This window comes from Solea solea, chromosome 19 (genome assembly GCF_958295425.1).
Source record: "Solea solea chromosome 19, fSolSol10.1, whole genome shotgun sequence".
Classification (NCBI taxonomy): Eukaryota; Metazoa; Chordata; class Actinopteri; order Pleuronectiformes; family Soleidae; genus Solea; species Solea solea.
Window position 1 is genome coordinate 14,204,328 of NC_081152.1, and position 19,574 is coordinate 14,223,901.

The window sequence follows — 19,574 nt, forward strand, 5'->3', positions numbered from 1 at the left end:
ATGGAATAGAATAGAATAGAATAGAATAGAATAGAATAGAATATCCACCGAGGTGGAAATTTGCCTTCAGCTCGCCAGCCAAAGAAAATAAACAGTTTAAATAAGATATTAGATATGAAATGTTTGCTGAGTTGATGCATTTGTCCATGTAGCTAATTAGGGTTGTGAGGTATTGTGTCATCTGAGCTCCCTACCATCCTGCAGCATAAAGCATACACGTTTCATTTGTTACTGAATGAGTGTTTTCAACTCCTGTGTCAGCTTCTTTTTTTTATTGTATTCTTTTGTTCCTTATGCCAATTTCATCCATTCCTTCTTCCTGTATTGCAGTGATGCCAGGGCGACATAGAAACTTCACCCTGTGCCCCCACTGAAACTGTGTGCAGCTCACTGAGCATGATGTTGTAAGTGAGTGGGTTGTTGTCCCACGTGGCTGAGAGGGTTTCCATGCTCTCACTCTCACTGTCCTCCCTCCCTCCCGTCACACATCTCCTATTCTCTGTCTTTTATCCTTTTGGCCCAGAAATGTCATTCATACATGCTAGCATTCAAAACCTCACGGTGCTGAATTGATGAATGCATGGTGGGAGTGAATAAAGAAAATAAAGGGTTGGTTACGTCAAAATGTATTTTCGTTTTCATCGTTATCTGAGAACAATTTGCACGTTAAAAAGTAGTTGCCATCAACCAAAATTTAAATTAGTCAATTTAAGATACATACAAAAGGGTGAGTAGAGGGATATCAAGCTGCAACATGCAACTTCACCAGTAAATGTTTCTTAAGCCACTCTTTTCTTTGCGTAATACTCAATCCTGTTGTTCTACACTGTGATACCATGTGCATACATACAGGACAAAGTCTCATGGTCTATTTTAAGAGAGGTGTTTAATTTAAGAGAGACATTAAGTTGTGCTTCTTACTTTCGGTTAATATTATGTGTGAAGGGATTGACCTCCTGTCCCTGAATTTGGTGACCACTGGTGACCCTTAACAGCTCAGTGAAGACCAAAATGAAACGTTCAGTAAACAGTCTATGTATTGAACATGGATGGAGCATCTCTTAACGTAGCTTTCTCCATCATTATCCCACTGTAAACTCCCTCTTCTTATTATTTGAGCAGCGCCACCGTGAGGAGACATCAATTAGTGATGCCTGTTGAGTGAAACTGGCAGGGACTGTTTACTTTAGAGCGCCTTAATTGTTAATTAAAATATCGATACTTTCCCTGGTGTATCGATGATTGTATTGCACGAGTAAGGACGACGATATATCACCAAATTGATATTTTGACCCACCCCTGTTTTATTCTCTATTTCAGGGGTGTCAAACTCATTTTAGTTCAGGGGTCACATACAACACAATTTGACCTCAAGTGGGCCGGACCAGTAAAATAATAGCATAATAAACTATTAACAACAAGTTCTCCAAATGTTCCCCTTTGTTTTACATTTAATAAGGTATTTTTTTACAACACATATTATGAACAACCTGAAATTTCTTGGGGAAAATAAGTGCAATTTCAACAATATTATGCCTAAGTTTAATACATTGTGATTAGACTGTAATCATAATGTCATCCTGTGGGCCAAATTGGACCCTTGGGTGTGCCTGTTCTCCCCTGTGGGCCGTATGTTTAACACCCCTGCTCTATTTGAAAATTCTATATGCCTACAGCAAGGAAAAACAAATGAATTTTGATTCAGCGATGATATGATGATTATGATCGCATTGCACCTGAGATTTAAACGAGCCAGTACAATCTCACAGATACAGATACAGATAACTTTATTTATCCCCTCAGGGCAATTCCACAGTTTCACCACTCCACACACAAACACAAGCATTCACCAAAACACAAATCCAGAGTGCATGAGGAAACACTATTATTGAACTTTTTTTGTATTTATATGTGTATTTTTAGCTATTTATCACCATATTTTTAGCCTGGGCACTTCTTATTCCTCGTATTTTTAGTTGTTTAACCTTGTTTTTAACTGACTTTGGCTCTACATTGTTGCACAGTCAGGGATACTTGAGTAAAAGCACAAGTATCTTTACCAGCAAATTTCTTTGTAGAAGCTGAAGTTTTTATAGTATTACTTAAAAGTATATGATTTACTGTACTTAAGTAATAAAAGTAATTTTCCCAATACAAAATGTACTTGAGTTATAAGATTGAGCCATTGTAGCTCAGTGGTAGGGCGAGCTGCCTTTCAACGGCAAGGTTGTGGGTTCAATTCCTATATGTGTCCTTGAGCAAGACACTTAACCCCCATGATGTTGCAGTGCGTGAATGGGTATGAAAGATCATCAAGACGAGAAAAGTTCTATATAAATACAGACCAAACTCTTCTTCTTATGATTGTATTTGGTAGTAATGAGTAACAAAGATAGTTACAGGACATGTAGTGGAGCAAAAGTACAAGTTGCTAGAAACATAAATAACAAAGTAAAGCACCTACAGGAAGTATTTGTATTTTGTTACATTACAGCACTGGGAGTGGAAAAAATATTAAGCGATCTTCATCATAATCCATTACATTCATGACCATTCAGATAGTGTTCAAATCAATATAACACAGCATAGGTTACATTGGAAACTATTCAAATTGAATTGAATTTGTTGAGTTCAGACTGTGGGAGAATAAACGGTAACTTGGTTTAATTCCTTCTGCTCCACTTCTCAGTACGATGAGCTGCAGTAAAGCGGGAAATAGATGGTGTCGTGTTTGTATGAGAGTGAACTTCCTCCTGACACTTGTCGAAGCGCATCCTCTGTTGCCTCTTCTCAGGTCTGTTCCTTTAAAACCACACAGCCCACGCCTCGAAAAGCGGCTTGTTCCGGCTTTGCCCCTTTACATCTCTTTATCCTTGCTCACAACATTAAAATAGTGCCTCACGCCGCCGCTCCACTGACACTTATTCGCTCATATGTGTTTTTGTTTCTCGCAAAAAAACAAAAAAAAAAACATAAACACAACCGTGCCTCGGACAGAGCGTGCACGGTGCGTAAAACCGTGCAGCCGCAGCTGCGGCACTTCTCCGCCTCTATGTGTGTGTGTGTGTGTGCAGCCTGGTGCGCAGTTCAGGCTCCATCACCGGCGGAGCGATACGACCATCTCCTCTCATCTCTGGTTTGTCAAGACGAGGGTGTGTGGCTCAGGCTCACTGTACCTGAGTGAGCGTGTCCGTCACGTAGCATAGAGGCGCAGAGGACCAAACCCGGAGACTGTAGTCTAAATGCGGTGAAATGCACTGTCACATTACTCTCCATCCAACACCAGGCTCCCTGGACTTCCTGCTGCGCTGCTTTTATATCTCATGAAGAATTTTTTCCCCCCTCCGTGATTATAATTTTTGATGCGCTCCTGTGCACGTCTATGATGAATGTTTTTACCCCGGTGCTCCAGTGTTGTGCGTGAGGTAAGTGACTTACTCAGAGGTGCGCACCACTTTCTCCCTGCTCTTCCAATAGGGATTTTTTGTTTCTTATGTGACATTTTATAGCTGCTTACTTGGTTTTGTTTCCTTTTGCTGTCAATCCCACTTCCTTTTTTTTTCTTTTTTATTGCAGCTTCAGATTTCACAAATTACATCATTTAGATCTGGGACTGTTAGGCTACAATCTCATCACCACATTACAGCAACTGGTGCTGTTGGACTATGATCCCAAATAGGCAGGTCGTGGTGAAATGATGGGCCTCAGCTACGAATGCATTCTAGAAAGAGTTCAGGCACCCATTGCATGCTTCCAAAATGCACTGTGAAAACTGGGATCCATGCTCCTGAAATGGTGGAAAGACACTGACTGGTGCTGCGTCCAAATGCACTCTGATTGTTGACTTTCACTTTGATTGGTGATTAACCAGCAGTGTAGCTTTAGCTCAGGTGTTGCAGCACTGGTATCATAAAGTTAAAGTGTGCAGCAGCAGCAGCAGCAGCAGCCTGTCATGGTGGAGGTTATTCTGTAACCTGCTGATGTGCAACTACAAGTAAGGTGATACAGTGTTGACACGTTATCCAATAATCCGAGGCTGCAACAACCCAGTGGTTCACAGAGATGACACCGTGCTGCAAACACATCTAACAAGCATCCTAGTAGATTATTATCCAGTATATACTCTATGATGTTATAGAATGTACAGTAGTATGGTGTGAGCTGCATGTTTACCCTGCCTCCCACACACACTGTGACTACAGGCGTGATGAATAAATGATCACACAGACCTACAAAAGCCCCACTGTACTCTCGTAAACAAGTAGTAATACCACAGTTGTAATCCTGTAATCAATAATGGAACAACAATCTCCAAATATCTACTACAGCCACCTTTGTTTTTGCACCTGCACTCACAGTGAGTTCTCAGTGTCAGAGTTTCACTCTGTCTTCTTCATTACTGTGTTTGCCGTGGTGACAGGCGTCGCTCAGACACTCTACACAGCTGAGAAGTGCAGCTTCCTTTGCCTATAGAGAAATAGGAAGTATAGAATTTTTGCTCTTACAAAACACAAACATGATTCCATTTCTTTCAATCTGCTGCTGTGTCTCCTAGTGCCACATCTGCAAAGACACAGCTGCGATTCGTGTTCGTCTTACCGAAGCTCGCTTGACTTCAGGCTGATCATACTGTATTTCAGTGTGTGTGGGAAGTTTCAGTGTTGTTCATGACAACCTTTGTTGTTACCAGAAGCCTTTGTTTCAAGCCGTGTAATTTGCTTATTGTCAAGATAGTTGTAGCTCACGCTGGTAGGGGAGGAGGACATTTGAACATGTCACTCAAACACTTTTGGACTAGTGACAACCATCTTTTCCACCGAGATCTAAAAGTGTGCATCCGTCACATCTACGCGACTTCAAAGGATATTAACACTTCATTGCATTAATTTCCTGCAGACTTGCTCTAACCGTGATCATAATTGTTGCTACACCCTGACTTTAAAACATGCTTTTTTGTTTGTGTCCATAAAACACACACAGACAAGTCCCCATAATAATGCAACTGTGTAAACAGACACTGCACATGTTCCCCTCGACAGGCTTCGTATCAGGTTCACACACACACACACACACTTGCCTCATGAAATGTTCTAATTCTGGGATCTATGGGATGGTGAGAGGGAGCTCAGATTACTCCAACTCATGCTCTGTGGTGAGTGGTGTAATGATATTTGTACATGCATTTATTATCTCTTTTTGTGTGTTTGTACCCTGCACTTGTGTTCCTGTTTTATAAACAGGGCTGAAGGATTTGAGGAAAAGTAATCTTATTGTGATTTAATTGACAGATATTGCGCTTTGATTTGGGATATTAATATTTAAGTCAAGTTTCTGTTCAATATTCACCATTTTAATTAAACTAAAACACAGCATCATCATGCGATATACAACATATATGATGTTATTTTCAAATTGGTATAGAACTATCACAAAAGTAGTACATAAGAAATAGAAATTGTAAAATATAAACTCAACCGCTGTTGCTGTCAACTATCTCTGACTTTAAAATAGATACGTCATTCACTTAAGGCGCAATTTTGGAATAAATTGTGGCCCTTTTTCACATTTTTAACTGAAAACAATTATTTTCTCAAAATATTGTACTTAAAGATCTGTTTGGCTTTTATTTAATCGTTCATCATTGACAAAGTAGTCTGCAGTTCAATCCCTGGCTCCTCACACCTGTAAACCCTGAAATACTATTACTATATATTGAGTGTGTGTGTGTCGGAAAGTATGTCGTGAATACGTGTGTGAGTGGGATCTAGTGTTTTTTTACTTAATTATTTTCTTAAAACTAGAAATTGTATGAATTATAAATATAGCCAGTCCCTCTCGGCCTTGATAAGGCCGTGGCTTGTGTGCTTGTCAAACACATCGAACACCTCACTAGGTTTCTTTTTTTAGTATAAACCTTAAATTGGCCCAAAAAAAATCGACTTTTCACAGACCCGTCGGCCTCCTTCTCTGCACACTGATTGCAGTGGTCCCGTGCACAGATGCTGGGGCTCAGTCTACTGCAGTAAGACTTGAGTAGGAGTTTCAAAGTGACAGTTAAATGTCACAGCACAGCACAAGAACAGACCTTATTCCCCCGAGAGTGCAACAGACAAAGTAACACAGTATAAACTGTGTGAGGAGGCCATAGCAACCACATTCATCCATCCTTCATTGCCACATGTCTCGTACCCTTACTGAAGCTCTTACTCCAACTCTGACCTAATCCTGCATGTGGAGTGGGTGTGTGCTACCTCCATAAGCCTCCCATTGACTAACATCATGTTCAAACTGCAGACAAAGGGGATTTTTTTTTTTTTGTATTGTCAGTCAGTCAGTCATCATCTACCGCTTTATCCTCTGCTAGAGGGTCGCGGGGGGTGCTGTGCCAATCTCAGCTACATCGGGCGATAGGCGGGGTACACCCTGGACAGTTCGCCAGTCCATCGCAGGGCCACACACATATAGAGACAAACAACCATTCACTCTCACACTCACTCCTATGGTCAATTTGGAGTGTCCAATTTACCTATCCCCACATTGCATGTTTTTGGACTGTGGGAGGAAGCCGGAGAACCTGGAGAGAACCCACGCACACACGGGGAGAACATGCAAACTCCATGCAGAAAGGCCCTTGTTCCAACCGGGGCTCGAACCCGGGTCTTCTCGCTGCAAGGCGAGAGTGCTAACCACTACGCTTTTTTTTGTATTGTTATTGATCAAATTAAATTTGCATGTACATTTTATATGAGTTGCCTTGCTAACAACAAAGGCCGACCAATGTTTGTGGCTTGGCTTTCGAACACTGATGCAGAAAAATGACAGGGCGTCATCCTGCCCTCCAAATAATCACCGCTGTCGGTCAGATGAGAAAAACTGAACAACAGAAGAGACTAGTATATTATATTTTGCAATGTTTTGTGCCAACTTTGCAATTAGTGCGATCACACTACGATACACGATACCGATAATATCACGATACAAGGATTCTGTGATAATCAATATATCGCAGGACAATCATATAGCGGTACGTCACGATATCTAAGTTAAAAGTGCAGCATTTCTCTATTTATTCACAACATAGAGAACAAAGTGCGTAAAGTCTACGTATTGAACGTGGATGGGGCATCTCTTAACGTAGCTTTCTCCGCTATTATCCCGCTGTAAACTCCCTGTTCGTCAGGCCAGGTAACTTCCACCCAAGTTTCACCTCATTCATTTGAGCAGCGCCACCGTGAGGAGACATGAAGTAGTGACGCCTGGCGAGTGAAACTGGCAGGAACTGTTTACTTCAGAACGCCTTCATTTCTTCATTAAAATATCGATATTTGCCCTGTCACTGGTTTCTGAAGGTGACATTGTGTGCCTTGCTAAGAGTGATGCAAACAAAATCTGATTTAAGCAGCCCGAGTGAAAGAATGTGATTCTTAATTTTGTCTTAAACTAAGCCAATTCCTGAAAACGCTTTGAAAGTATAAACTCTTTCTTTGTCTTTCTGTCTGAGACATGCTAAAGGAAACTCTAACCCCCTCAAGTGAGGACTGAGTGTCCTGAGCCAGATGATAACTTGCCAACTGTTGGCTGTAAAGACTCAATGTACTTCTCATCCTCCTCTCCGCGGAGTGGGTGGCTCAACAGGCTAACGCAGCAATACGCTGCCCGTCTGCAAAACGTCCCACAGATTTTTCAGGGATGTTATGCTCTTGAAAGTGGACACACGGAACACACTGCGCCTTCCTCGATGCTGTGGTGTGTTTGAACCGCAGGTGCAAACAAATAAATGTTAAATAAAAATACAAAAACTGAGCTCATCATAGGATCGATTTCCGCCGTTTAAATTGAAGAGGAGCCTCATGAGGAAGTTGAGGTCTGCTGTAATAATACAACACACCCAGCCGCCTCTCTCCCGGTCACAAGGCTACACTTATTCACGACTGTGGGGCTTCTTGTGTGTCACGTTACTGCCACACTGATCCAATTGTGGGAGCAGTTTTTACATCTTCGTCTTTTCTCCCCAGGGCTGTGCTCAAAAAAGTCCTCAATATTGATTCATTAAATCACTGGATTGCTCTGCACAAATCTCAGGAGAGTATCACGTGAGACTTGACCACGGTAGTGTCATGTGACAAATAACCCCCTTTTCAGACACTCAACAGGACAGTTTTGTTCTCCATCCTCACACAACAGAACGCCACTGTTGTATTCTTAAAAAATTAACAAAGCGGGCACAAATGAAGGCCAAAGCTCTGCTTACAGCGCCTTCTGCTGGACTTTAAGATCCGAATTTTTGTAGCATCATTAGGTCTATGAAAATGTCTTTAGAGCAAGCTCATATCAAATAGAATTGAATTGCAAATCAAATTTAGTTGTGACCGTATGAATCTTGTATACTTGAATTGTTTCAAGAAATCTGTTACTTTGTTAAGTATTTATGTACTTACCTACAAAATTCACCTATGTGTACTTTTTAATTTATATTTCGAGCAACTTTTACTCCATTTCCTCTAACTATCTTTGTTACTCGTTACTACCAAATAAAATCAGAAGAAGAAGAGTTGGTCTGTATCTATATAGAGCTTTTCTAGTCTTGATGAACTGCTTTACACTACAGTTTTCACCCATTCAGCCATTCACACGCTGCAACATGGGGTTAAGTGTCTTGCTCAAGGACACATACAGGCGAGCCGAGCGAGAAATTGAACCCACAACCTTCCAGTGGAAAGACAACTCGCCCTTCCACTGAGCCACTATGGCTCAATCATACCTCCTCACTTTTTAATATACTTTTACTTCTAAAACTTCTAAAAAGTACATTTCACATCAGAAAATTACTTTTGATACTTAAGTCCAGTAAATGTCATAGACTTTAAGACTTAAAAAGTGACTTAAACTACCAAAGTCATTTTCTGGTAAAGGTACTTTTAAGTATCCCTTTTAGGTACATTATACAAGACTACCCTGTTTATATACAGTACTTGTATGTGTGCATACAAGAGATGAAAGTGTGAGCCCATAGGTCGGGCATCTGATACCCTGTCAGAGATTCTGTTGAACAGGGTGGTGCAGTTGCAGGAACAGGTGGCTCGATAAACAGTTGCCCTCACAATTTGCGCCACCAATCCCTAATCTGCAAGTGCACAGAGGAAGTGGGGGTGGGGGGCTTTTATCCAGGCTCACGTGCCAAGATAAAACTCCCCACCTCCTTTGTCTCCAAACTTCCCCTCGCCACTCTTCCCTCACAGACGGTGTGGTGGTTCAGTAGTTTGTGGTGATATCTGGGCTTGAGGCAGATGGAAATATGACCTCGCGACCAACGAAGCAACGCGGGCACCGTGTGCCGCAAGTTTGGAAGGTAAAAGTAAAAGTGGTGGTGTGATTTTATCGTATTTTATAGTTCACTTTCATGTCCTTATTTTGTTTGATGGGATTGCTCTGTACACTAGACAGATACATGTGCATGTTTTTGTTAATTTGCTCAGGCACAGTGTCTCGCTAAACCCGTTTGAATAAATAATGTCAGTGTTTTTATGGCACCTGTTGTGCGTGGGCTCCAGCTGTTGCTTGTGGTGAGCACTTTGAACAGATGTGAGAGACTGTAAAGGCAACAGGTGTTCAGAGTCTGAAGGCTGTCTTGTTTGTGCGATTGAGCTGGAAGATGAGTAACCCTGTGTGTTTGCCTGTTTTCATGTGAGATTTGTGCCCCCTGGTTAATGGGATGATACATCAAATAGCAACCAGCGGCTGTGAAATGAGTTTCAAAAATATATCCTCCTGTTATATTGTCGCTACAGTACTGTTATGTAAGAGGTGGAGCATTTCCTGCTTTTAAATAAGTCCCCTCCCTAAAAAGGAACAAAGTTTGCAGGACGCTGTGACTTGTGAGATCGAAGTGGTTTGGAAAAATATTGTAAGTTAAGATGATCTTTTGCCAGTTCAGTACAGGGAAACTAAAAGTATAAAGAAAAGGTATTAAATGGGAAGCATGCATTTTAAATACTGGGAAATATGGAAAATAAAGTGAATATTAAATATTAAAGGGCCTGTGTAGGTCCTTTTAAAAAGTGTTTTTTTGGCAGAAATGAACCCTTTAACACCGAGCGTATCGCAGACGACACGTTCGCACAGGCGCACTTTGCATCACCGTAGTTACGCAACGTTTTGTGCTATCAGGAAAAAATCCAACGGTTTCTAGGAGCTGAGCCAACGCTTGGTTATCACGGTAATTTCACTTGAGCTGTTTCAGGAAGCCGGAGAATCAGCGTCTTTGTCTGGTTTTGCACATTGAGAGACAAAGACTCAAACAAATGTTATTGTAAATATGATTTATGCTGTTCAAATTTCACATTTAACACGCAAAATCTGTTGTACATGTGCAACTGCAGTGTTTTTCTGAGTAAACCATCTTGTTTTTCTTCTTTTACATGCAGTAAATTGTAAATAACTGCCAGATATTGGAAGTTATTCTGGAAGAATGGGCAAAAGCACTTAGTTACAGGACTTTCTCTGGTCCTTTTATGGTTAAATTAAGATAAAATATAATCCAGGCAGACACTTAAGCTTAGGTGTTAAAGGGTTAAAAAGACTACCCATGCTAACTTTAAAAATTGGACATTTAAATGCACGTTGTCGGTGTTAACAGCTCGTTCTGATACAGGTGGTGGTGTTGTAGTCCTTTATTTTTATTCAGATCACATCACGTATTGTAGAATGGAGCTGGGATGAGCTGATGCGATACTAAGTTACTTGTTATTGGTCTCTAATAACCAAAATCAGCGGATTTAATATCAGAAGTAGAAAAATGTTGCATCTGATGAGTTAGATAAACCTTAAATATGATGTAAATGCTTTTACTCAACATGTTCAGGCAGTAAAAGCTGCACAACTGTCCCAGTAAGAGCTAAGTTGTCTTAAAGACTCAAAGATTCATACACAATTGGAGGAAATTCCCTATTGTATTGGACACAATAAAATAGAATTGAGCCGACACCAATGCAGTAAACTTTGGCCACAAAATATGACTAGGAGGGTTTGACATGCACACAGAACTGGCCCACACGGTTTCCTTGTTACAGGATATTATGTCTCGACCTTCAGATACTGTCAACGCTTATCAAAACTCAACTCGAATTTGGCAACTACACTTTTAAGGCACAGAGAAGACAGAGCACTTTTATTACTCGCGGTAAATTAAATAGATTTATGACTTTTGCTTTTATGGCGAGAGAGAGAGAGAGAGAGAGAAGCCCGCGCACTCGGCTAAATGCTTATTACACATGATGGAGCTCCACAATTGCCACGACTCACCGTGACTCTGCTTCTTCTTATAAATGACAAAATAATTGCGGCGCTGTTCATTTATGGGGTTAATGTGATGGCAACGGACAGGTACAATAAAAAATAGTGTTTAATACGCCCCCGGCTCGTGTTAAAACAACACGAGCTGTCAACTTAAACTACAAACAGTCATAAATTATAGTTAATCAAAGTGTCAGGGCATTTAAGTGTTTTATTTAAGGGACAGATTAGGTTTTTTTGAAGTGTGACTACATAAAAACTGACACATAATCAGTGCTGACTCTGCTGTGTCCACACACGAGTCTCTATGGACTTTGGTTCGGGAGAGTGAGCAGTTAAAAATGTACAAGATATAGCACCAAACATATATTTGTACATAGATTTAATTAGGTAAAGCTTATGTTAACTGGCTAAAAATCTGTATTTCCTTGTGTCCCCACTGGAAGCCATGGTCACTATCTCTTACTTTCAACTCATAATTACTGATTTACATTATTTATATACCAGCATCCAGTCCCGGGGTAGATCTTGACACGTGAATCACTAAACATCATTATATCCCGTTCCCTCACAGAGACGGTCGGCAAGCAGGAGCTGTTGTCGGGGCTCGTTGACATGCATTCCCCCTGAGCTCGGCGACGCCCCCCTCAGTGGTGCGGTGACAGGATGCCAGTGCAGGCGGCCCAGTGGACCGAGTTCCTGTCCTGTCCCATCTGCTACAATGAGTTTGACAGCAGCGGCAACCAGCCCATCAGCCTGGGCTGCTCGCACACGGTGTGTAAGACCTGCCTCCACAAACTGCACCGCAAAGCCTGCCCCTTTGATCAGACGCCCATCAGCACAGATATCGACCTGCTGCCGGTCAACTGCGCCCTCCTACAGCTGGTTGGAGCTCAGGTGAGATGATGTTCTCGAACGTCTTGTTTTGTTCACAAAATCCTTCATTTTGAATCGTTTCTTTGTTATATGGAGCAAAGAAACGGGAAAATATTCATCAATATCAATTTTCCAGGTTCCAGATGTGCAGCCTGTGAGCCTGACTTGTGCCGCAGAGGTGGAGCACTATGAGGTGTGCAGGCTGTGTGTAGAAGAGCTGGCTCTCTACCTAAAACCTATCAGTGGAGCAAAAGGTAACGTACACTATGTGTGAATTTAAGATCTGTGCGAGCGAATTAAGCTTTTATTTGGCTATGTAACCTGAAAACCTTTGTACTTTTTTGGTATTGAAGGAAAATTCAACCCTCTGCGGAAGCTGATGAGAGTCATTTTTAGTTTTTTTTTTTGTGCAGCTGCCTCTACCATCGTCATCATCATAATCATTTGTTCTTGGCTATTAACATGCTGTCGTCATTCACACATTTGTGGGAAGTTAATTTTAAAATGATGCCATTAAATCCACCTACAAAACTGGATACTTAGGTTTACTGTGCTACCTTTCCATTTGGCTTGGTGGAATCAGTTTATTTTTGTGTTTATTATTTTGTTGTTTTAGACAAGAGTTTCAAATCAGCCGAATTAAAAGTGACTTTTAAGCTCCAGAGTTTTACCACAGAGGTCTTTATCACCTCCTGCAGGTGTGGCGGCTCTGAGTCCCAGTGTACTTAGTCGGCCTATGCAAAGGAAGCTGGTGACTTTGGTGAACTGCCAGCTGGTGGAGGAGGAGGGCCGTGTGCGGGCGGTGAGGGCAGGCCGCTCGCTGGGGGAGCGAACTGTGACCGAGCTCATTCTGCAGCATCAGAACCCACAGCAGCTCTCTGCCAACCTGTGGGCAGCAGTGAGGGCACGGGGGTGTCAGTTCCTGGGACCTGGTGAGTGTCTCGATTTCCCATTTTGATAATTCCAGATCCAGTGAAGTTCGGTGGGCTCATGTACCAGATTTTAATCAAACTATGCATTTGATGAAAATGGGCTTAAGTCCCGAAGTTTGAATTGTTTAAATGCCAGTGTAAATGACTGTTGGATGGATGGAGCTGGCACTGGTGGTGTCCTGTGATGATTACTCATAGGGCAGATTCTGACTGGGAAAATGTTTCTCATCGTGATAACAGAATGAGTTCATTTGAAAGTCTGAGGACACCTGATTCTCCACAGCCCTTGTTTGATCTGCTGAGAAATGTAAAACACTGTTTGTACTCTACTGTATCTGAATGTGTTTTTCTTTGGTTCCTTCCTTACGGCTCCTTCTTCTCCATTTTAACCCCCACCATCCTCTCCTCTTCCTGACATTCGTTCTGTCCCATCATCAAACGTCATCTGTTCCTCGTCAGCTATGCAAGAAGATGCGCTGAAGCTGGTTCTACTCGCTCTGGAGGACGGGTCAGCTCTCTCCAGGAAGGTGTTGGTTCTGTTCGTAGTCCAGAAGCTGGAAGCCCGGTTCCCACAGGCCTCCAAAACCAGCATAGGCCATGTGGTGCAGCTCCTCTACAGGGCCTCCTGCTTCAAGGTAATGAACACACAGCAGAGCCTTAAACATGTTAAATATGTGCACACACATAAAATATTAAATGTTTTTTCTAGTCTTGACAACCTGTCAAAGACCTCTATGTGCGCTATATCTGTCTCAGCTGGCACAGCCATCAGGAGCAACTTGGTGTTGAGTGTCTTACCCACACACACAAGTACGAGCGGGGCTGAGAATCAAACCCACAAGCTTAGAGTGAAGGACAACTCGCTCCACCACTGTGCCACTGTCACCCACCCAAAGAACCTCAGTTTTGCTGTTACAAAACAATTAAAACAAAGAGTGATCCCATTATTAAAGAGTGTGTGCACTTCTGTGGCTGTCATTTGATGACAGACATGGCTGGTCGGGCAGAAATGCCTGCTATCTGCTTGTGATGTAACGGCGGTCTATATTTGCCCCTCGTTGCCCCAGCGTGACTGACAGAGACAGACTGTGCACAGATACGGAGAAAGATAAAAAAGAAAGTGCAGGAATAGAAACCAAACCCCCACGACAGAGGTTTTCCAGAGGATGGATGGAGGGCAGCGAGAGATTAAACGATTATGAAATCCAATTGTGCGCTGGTGTCTTATGATGATTACTCATAGGGCAGATTCTGAGAAAGGGAAAATCCCTTTATCTGATCTGAGTTTGAGTTTTGTTGGTCTGAAGACACCAAACACAGTCGAAATCTACGACATATGTCTGCATTGTAGTGAGTGATTTCACTTTTCCTGCTCTCAAATCATACTCTCTCTTTTTTTTTTGTATCTTTCTGCCCACTCCTGGCTCTCAGGTGACTAAGCGCGACGAGGACTCTTCACTGATGCAGCTGAAGGAAGAGTTCCGTACGTACGAGGCTCTCAGGAGGGAACACGACGCCCAGATCGTCCACATCGCCATGGAGGCGGGCCTGCGGATCTCGCCGGAGCAGTGGTCGTCGCTGCTGTATGGCGACCTGGTGCATAAGTCACACATGCAGTCCATCATTGACAAGGTACAGCTGTTGCTTCGCTCGCATCAGGTCTCGGCAGGGCTTTTTTGATACACTCGCTATTGAAATGATGAGCATAACGAGCCTCTGGGGAAGAGAAGCACAGGCACTGACTCTCCTCTCTGTGTCTTCTTGCTTTAGTTGCAGTCTCCAGAGTCTTTCGCGAAGAGCGTTCAGGAACTGACAATCGTTCTGCAGAGGACGGGAGACCCGGCCAACCTCACCAGCCTCAGACCGCACTTAGAGCTGCTCGCCAACATTGACCACAATCCAGGTACCTCGCTGTGTTAAAACTCATTCAGCTGAATGAAGACAAAATGAGTCTTAGTGATTAACTCTTGCTTTGTCCACGTTCCACAAAGTCTAATGAGAAAATAAGCAGACAAGGTGGTTATTATGCAAGAAACAGAGATTAGAACCACCCTTTCTTCTTTGGTCTTTCACATTTATTAATCAAAGCACTAAAGAGGGGTGTTTGATACCTCTGAGCTGTGAAATACGATGACACTCAAGCATATTCTTTTTTGAGGTTACCTTTCAGGCTTATGAATCAACAAAGTTGTGATCATCTTAGTTAGTTACCTCGTTATAAGAAGCCCAAACAAACAGACAGTGTTGTTGTTGTTGTTGTTGTGTGCAGATGCCCCAGCACCATCATGGGAGGAGCTGGAAAGTGTGATGCTGGCTGTGAAGCTGGTGGTGCACGGACTGGTGGAATTCATACAGAACTTCAGCAAGAAGAGCCACGACACTCCACAGGTACACTGCGTACTGCATGATATTTGCATGGTGGAAAAGATGTTTTTCCTAAATATTAGTAATTATATATGCAAAAATATAAATACAAGCTAAAATTTTATTAAAAAAAACAAATTATTTCTTTGGAAATGAATATTTAGTCACCATCAGGACCATTTGCCTCCTATGCAGGAGGAAGTGGACCTGTATGTATGCCAAGTTTGGTCAATCTTTCCAAGGAAAAATGTTAATATCTGTTCTCGATTTACAGTTTAAAGTCTCTGCTCATGTTTGATTTAGTTTTATGATATTTGCCACCTGTCTATTGTAGCCTGCTGACCCCTCTTGGTTTGGCGTTGACTTGTGTACTATTGTAATGACTTGTAATCATCTGCCAACAGATATTGGAGTCGTCATGGATACAATTTGCTAGTCTTAACACACTAATCGACATCATGACATGAATTCACACTTTTTTTTACTGACCAGTTGCTATGATAAAGTGTTCATCCAAACACAAATGAAATATGAACTATGGGCTGTATGTACATGTAAATTTACTCCAGTAAAACTCCAGGATTTAGGAGGAACGGAACACGGTTTAACTTTACTATGTAATGTATTGTATCCGTGGGTTTTGCAGCCTCAGGCCAACAGCAAGTATAAGACAAGCATGTGCCGAGACCTTCGTCAACAGGGCGGCTGTCCCCGAGGAACCAACTGCACTTTCGCACACACACAGGATGAGCTGGAGAAGTGAGTGAGCCTTCAGAAAACCTAAAATAAACTTAACTTTCACAGCATTTAAGCTGCCGCTATAATGTTAGAATACAGTCAGTCTGCTCGTGTTGTTTTGATGTTATGCTTTGTTTATGCCTGTAACAGCCTCCCCACCCTCCTTTTTAATTAAATTTTATTAATCTACTCACATATTTATTCACAAGAGGTGCTTTGTGATAATAATATTGCAGTATCAACGCGCGCACACACACACACACACGGTGCACCATAATCATTCCCTCATTATTGTTCCTTTGCTGTACAGATTTAGACTGAGGAACAAGAAGAGCAGCAGCGTGGGCCGAGCATTTCCGTTGGCACCCGGGGTGATGGGTAAAACGTTCACCATGGAGGGCAGCATTCACACAGATGTGACGGTGGGAATGGGGTCGGGGCTCAAAGGCACAGCGGAGAATACAACCGCCCTGGCAGAGGGAGTTCCTGGCCTGACTCACCCCCAGCTCATCTCCAGAGGGGCAGACATGATGGAGGAAATGAAGAGAGCTGTGCCAAATGGATCCAGCGGGGCCAACGGGTCTAACGGGACATCTGGCACCAACCGAACCACAGCGGCGTCCACAGAACAGTGAGATTAGTCATGCTTGTGAATTTGCATGCATGGTTCAGTTTTTTTTTCTTCAATAACATTCTCATAAATCAGCCAGTCTATGTTCAGGTTGCCAGCCACATTGTTTACATCTGATCCAAATCTGATTAATTACAGATAGGAAGTGTCTTGCATCTGAATACAACGGTCCTCTCAAATGGCACGCATGAACACAAATACCATTTTGCATGTGTCGCCAACTACCACAGAGAAATTGTGATATTTGTGAGACCACTCAGTATTGAAGCGGTAGATAAGATAAGATAAGATGTGGTTTTACTGCAGGCGGTTACTGTGTATTTGTGAGTGAGATTAAGCTCTGGATGACAACACTCTCATCCATTGTTGCATGCATGTGCATGTATCATTAATCAATTATATTTACTTTTTTTTTTTTTATAAGTGTGCAATTACCTGATCATCCCAGATTGAAGGGGGCCATGTCAGACTTGTGTCCGCCAAGGGGAGCCCCTGGCCTGGGTAGCAGAACTCTAGATTGACTGTGAAGATGTGAATTGGAGAGTGAAAGGTTTTTCATCTCTGTGTGTTTAGTAGACACATTCTGTCTACTGTACTTTTAAAGGTCCACTGTCTAATAATTACTGACATTCACGAAAGATCTTACCTTTGATTTTCCAGTCTAATTATGTGCTTATCCCTCTCTTTGTATCAGGAAGCCCATCTCTCCTCCCAGGACTCCCATCAGCCACTCCTCAGCATCATCTCCCCTGACCACAGTTGGACAGGGTGATGGTGGTGCTCCTATGCCCAAACATGGTCAGTTCATGCTGCGCGCACCGCATCATTCGCAGGCATCGGAGCTGTTCTATCAGCACTCTGACTATGACACGGCCCATTATCCGCCAACCTGTGAGTCAAGTTCTTCATATAAAGTTTGCATTTTTTTTAAAATGCCGTCTTGGGGAAAATACTACCTCTTCCTTCTCCTCTCCAGCAGGTTCTTATTATCCATCCACTCTCCACCCTCCTCACAAACCCTGCATGGCTCGCTTCCTCAGATCATCCAACGTCCCAGAATCCTCTCTGCCACCTTCCATGGGCCCGCCACCGACTTCCTATGCCAGTGATCCTCAAACACCACACCCGCCCTCGTCCTCTTCCTCCTCAGTGTACCCACCACACCCGCCTCGAGATCGAATGGGTCCCAGCTTCCATCCGCACCCGGGACAGCCTCAGTACGGACCTCTGGCACCAGCTCACGGGGTCTATGCTCCTCTGTATGACAGCAGAAGAGTATGGAGGCCTCAGGTGAGTCGTCCGTTACTGATCATCAAACTGTTTCTGCTGTGTCCAGGCTGTGGATGGAAAAAAACAAAAACAAAATGAGGACGTTTTATTTTTACATGATGTTGTCGTCATTGTTTCAAATGTTTTAATGGTGTTTTCACCAGGTTTCTGTCCAACTGTTGGTCCAACGTACTGTCATTTTATTTCCTATCTTTACTATCACAAATATTCAATAGTATGTAATTTACTGTAGGCCCGGAGGCAGTAGGTTTAAGCCCGCAGGATTAAACCCCCTGCAGAATTAAAGGAATACTTCACCGATTTGCTTTTTATTTATTTTATTTATTTATTTATTTCGGTCATGACATTTAGATCACTCATCACATAACATTGCAGTTCACACAATATACATAACCGAAAGGGAAAGCGGGAGAAGCAAAGCTTAACTAGTCCCGCCCCATTATCATCATACATTTCATTTCTTTTTTTTTTTTTTAATGACATTTTGACAAAGAAAACATGTTTCAGCATCCGGTAGCACTCAGAGATATAGTCTAGCTCTAGACAGTCAACTCAGACTCCATGTGTGTATGTACATGTGTCCATGGTGTTCCATCGCGCCGTTGCACCGTTTCCCCCAGTGTCTACAAATTTCTGTCTCTGACCTTTGTCATACTTTCTTTCTGTGTCAGTCTGTATCGATTAATAGTCATCTCTACATACTTCTTTTTAAATACACTCAGTTTTGCTGATTTTTTCATCTCCTCATCCAGATTGTTCCACTGTCTGACCCCCGTGACCGATACAGTAAAGGATTTTAATGTAGTTCTTACCCTTCTCTGCCTAAACCTCATGTTCCCTCTTAGATTGTGTCCCTCCCCTCTGTTCAGGAATAATGTCTGTAGATTGTGAGGGAGGTTTTTGTTGGCAGCCCTATAAATCATCTGTACTGTGCGGTATTTTATTAAGTCATAGAATTTGAGTATTTTTGATTTGGTAAATAGTTGATTTGTATGTTCTCTGTAACTGGCATGATGTAGGATTCTCAAGGCTCTTTTTTGGAGTATAAACAGGGGATAAGTAGTGGTTTTGTAAGTGTGTCCCCAGACCTCTGCGCAGTATTGCTTTAAGCTTTATATTACTAGAATAGGGGTAGTATTTTTGAAAAATTGTGCTTCCCAACCTCAGTTGTCAAGAAATATATTCATTCTTTTTTTTTTGTTACATGCCCACCAGTGACACTTTGTCCGAGCCTTAACTGCAACGCTAATTCTGCACGTTTTAGACCCACTCGTAGGGGGGGCGGGACCTCATTCCCAGAATGTAAACAGTGTCCGCCATCTTTGCTAAGAGTTAAGCTAACAGGACCAAGTGTCGCTGGTGGACACGTAACAAAGAAAAGAATGAAGATATTTCTCAACTAAGGGGAAACTAAGGTTGGGAAGCACAAGTTTAAGTATTCCTTTAAGGGC

General features: G+C 42.4%; 1 protein-coding gene across 3 annotated transcripts in view; it reads left to right on the top strand.

Moving 5' to 3' along the window:
- Positions 1 to 3,123: 3,123 nt before the first annotated feature.
- rc3h2 (ring finger and CCCH-type domains 2) overlaps positions 3,124 to 19,574 on the top strand; it is a 28,044-nt gene continuing 11,593 nt past the window's right edge. Inside the window, exons 1-12 of one of the 3 annotated variants that reach the window (XM_058617252.1) lie at positions 3,124 to 3,425; positions 11,867 to 12,189; positions 12,305 to 12,422; positions 12,867 to 13,100; positions 13,560 to 13,735; positions 14,532 to 14,732; positions 14,871 to 15,003; positions 15,370 to 15,488; positions 16,111 to 16,223; positions 16,513 to 16,833; positions 17,528 to 17,724; positions 17,810 to 18,123. In XM_058617252.1, the coding sequence (XP_058473235.1) occupies positions 11,959 to 12,189; positions 12,305 to 12,422; positions 12,867 to 13,100; positions 13,560 to 13,735; positions 14,532 to 14,732; positions 14,871 to 15,003; positions 15,370 to 15,488; positions 16,111 to 16,223; positions 16,513 to 16,833; positions 17,528 to 17,724; positions 17,810 to 18,123 (2,157 nt within the window). In that variant the 5' untranslated portion in view covers positions 3,124 to 3,425; positions 11,867 to 11,958. Of the gene's footprint in view, positions 3,426 to 8,856; positions 9,350 to 11,866; positions 12,190 to 12,304; positions 12,423 to 12,866; positions 13,101 to 13,559; positions 13,736 to 14,531; positions 14,733 to 14,870; positions 15,004 to 15,369; positions 15,489 to 16,110; positions 16,224 to 16,512; positions 16,834 to 17,527; positions 17,725 to 17,809; positions 18,124 to 19,574 lie in introns of those variants that run through there. The other 2 variants (XM_058617254.1, XM_058617253.1) reach the window with 2 other exon arrangements.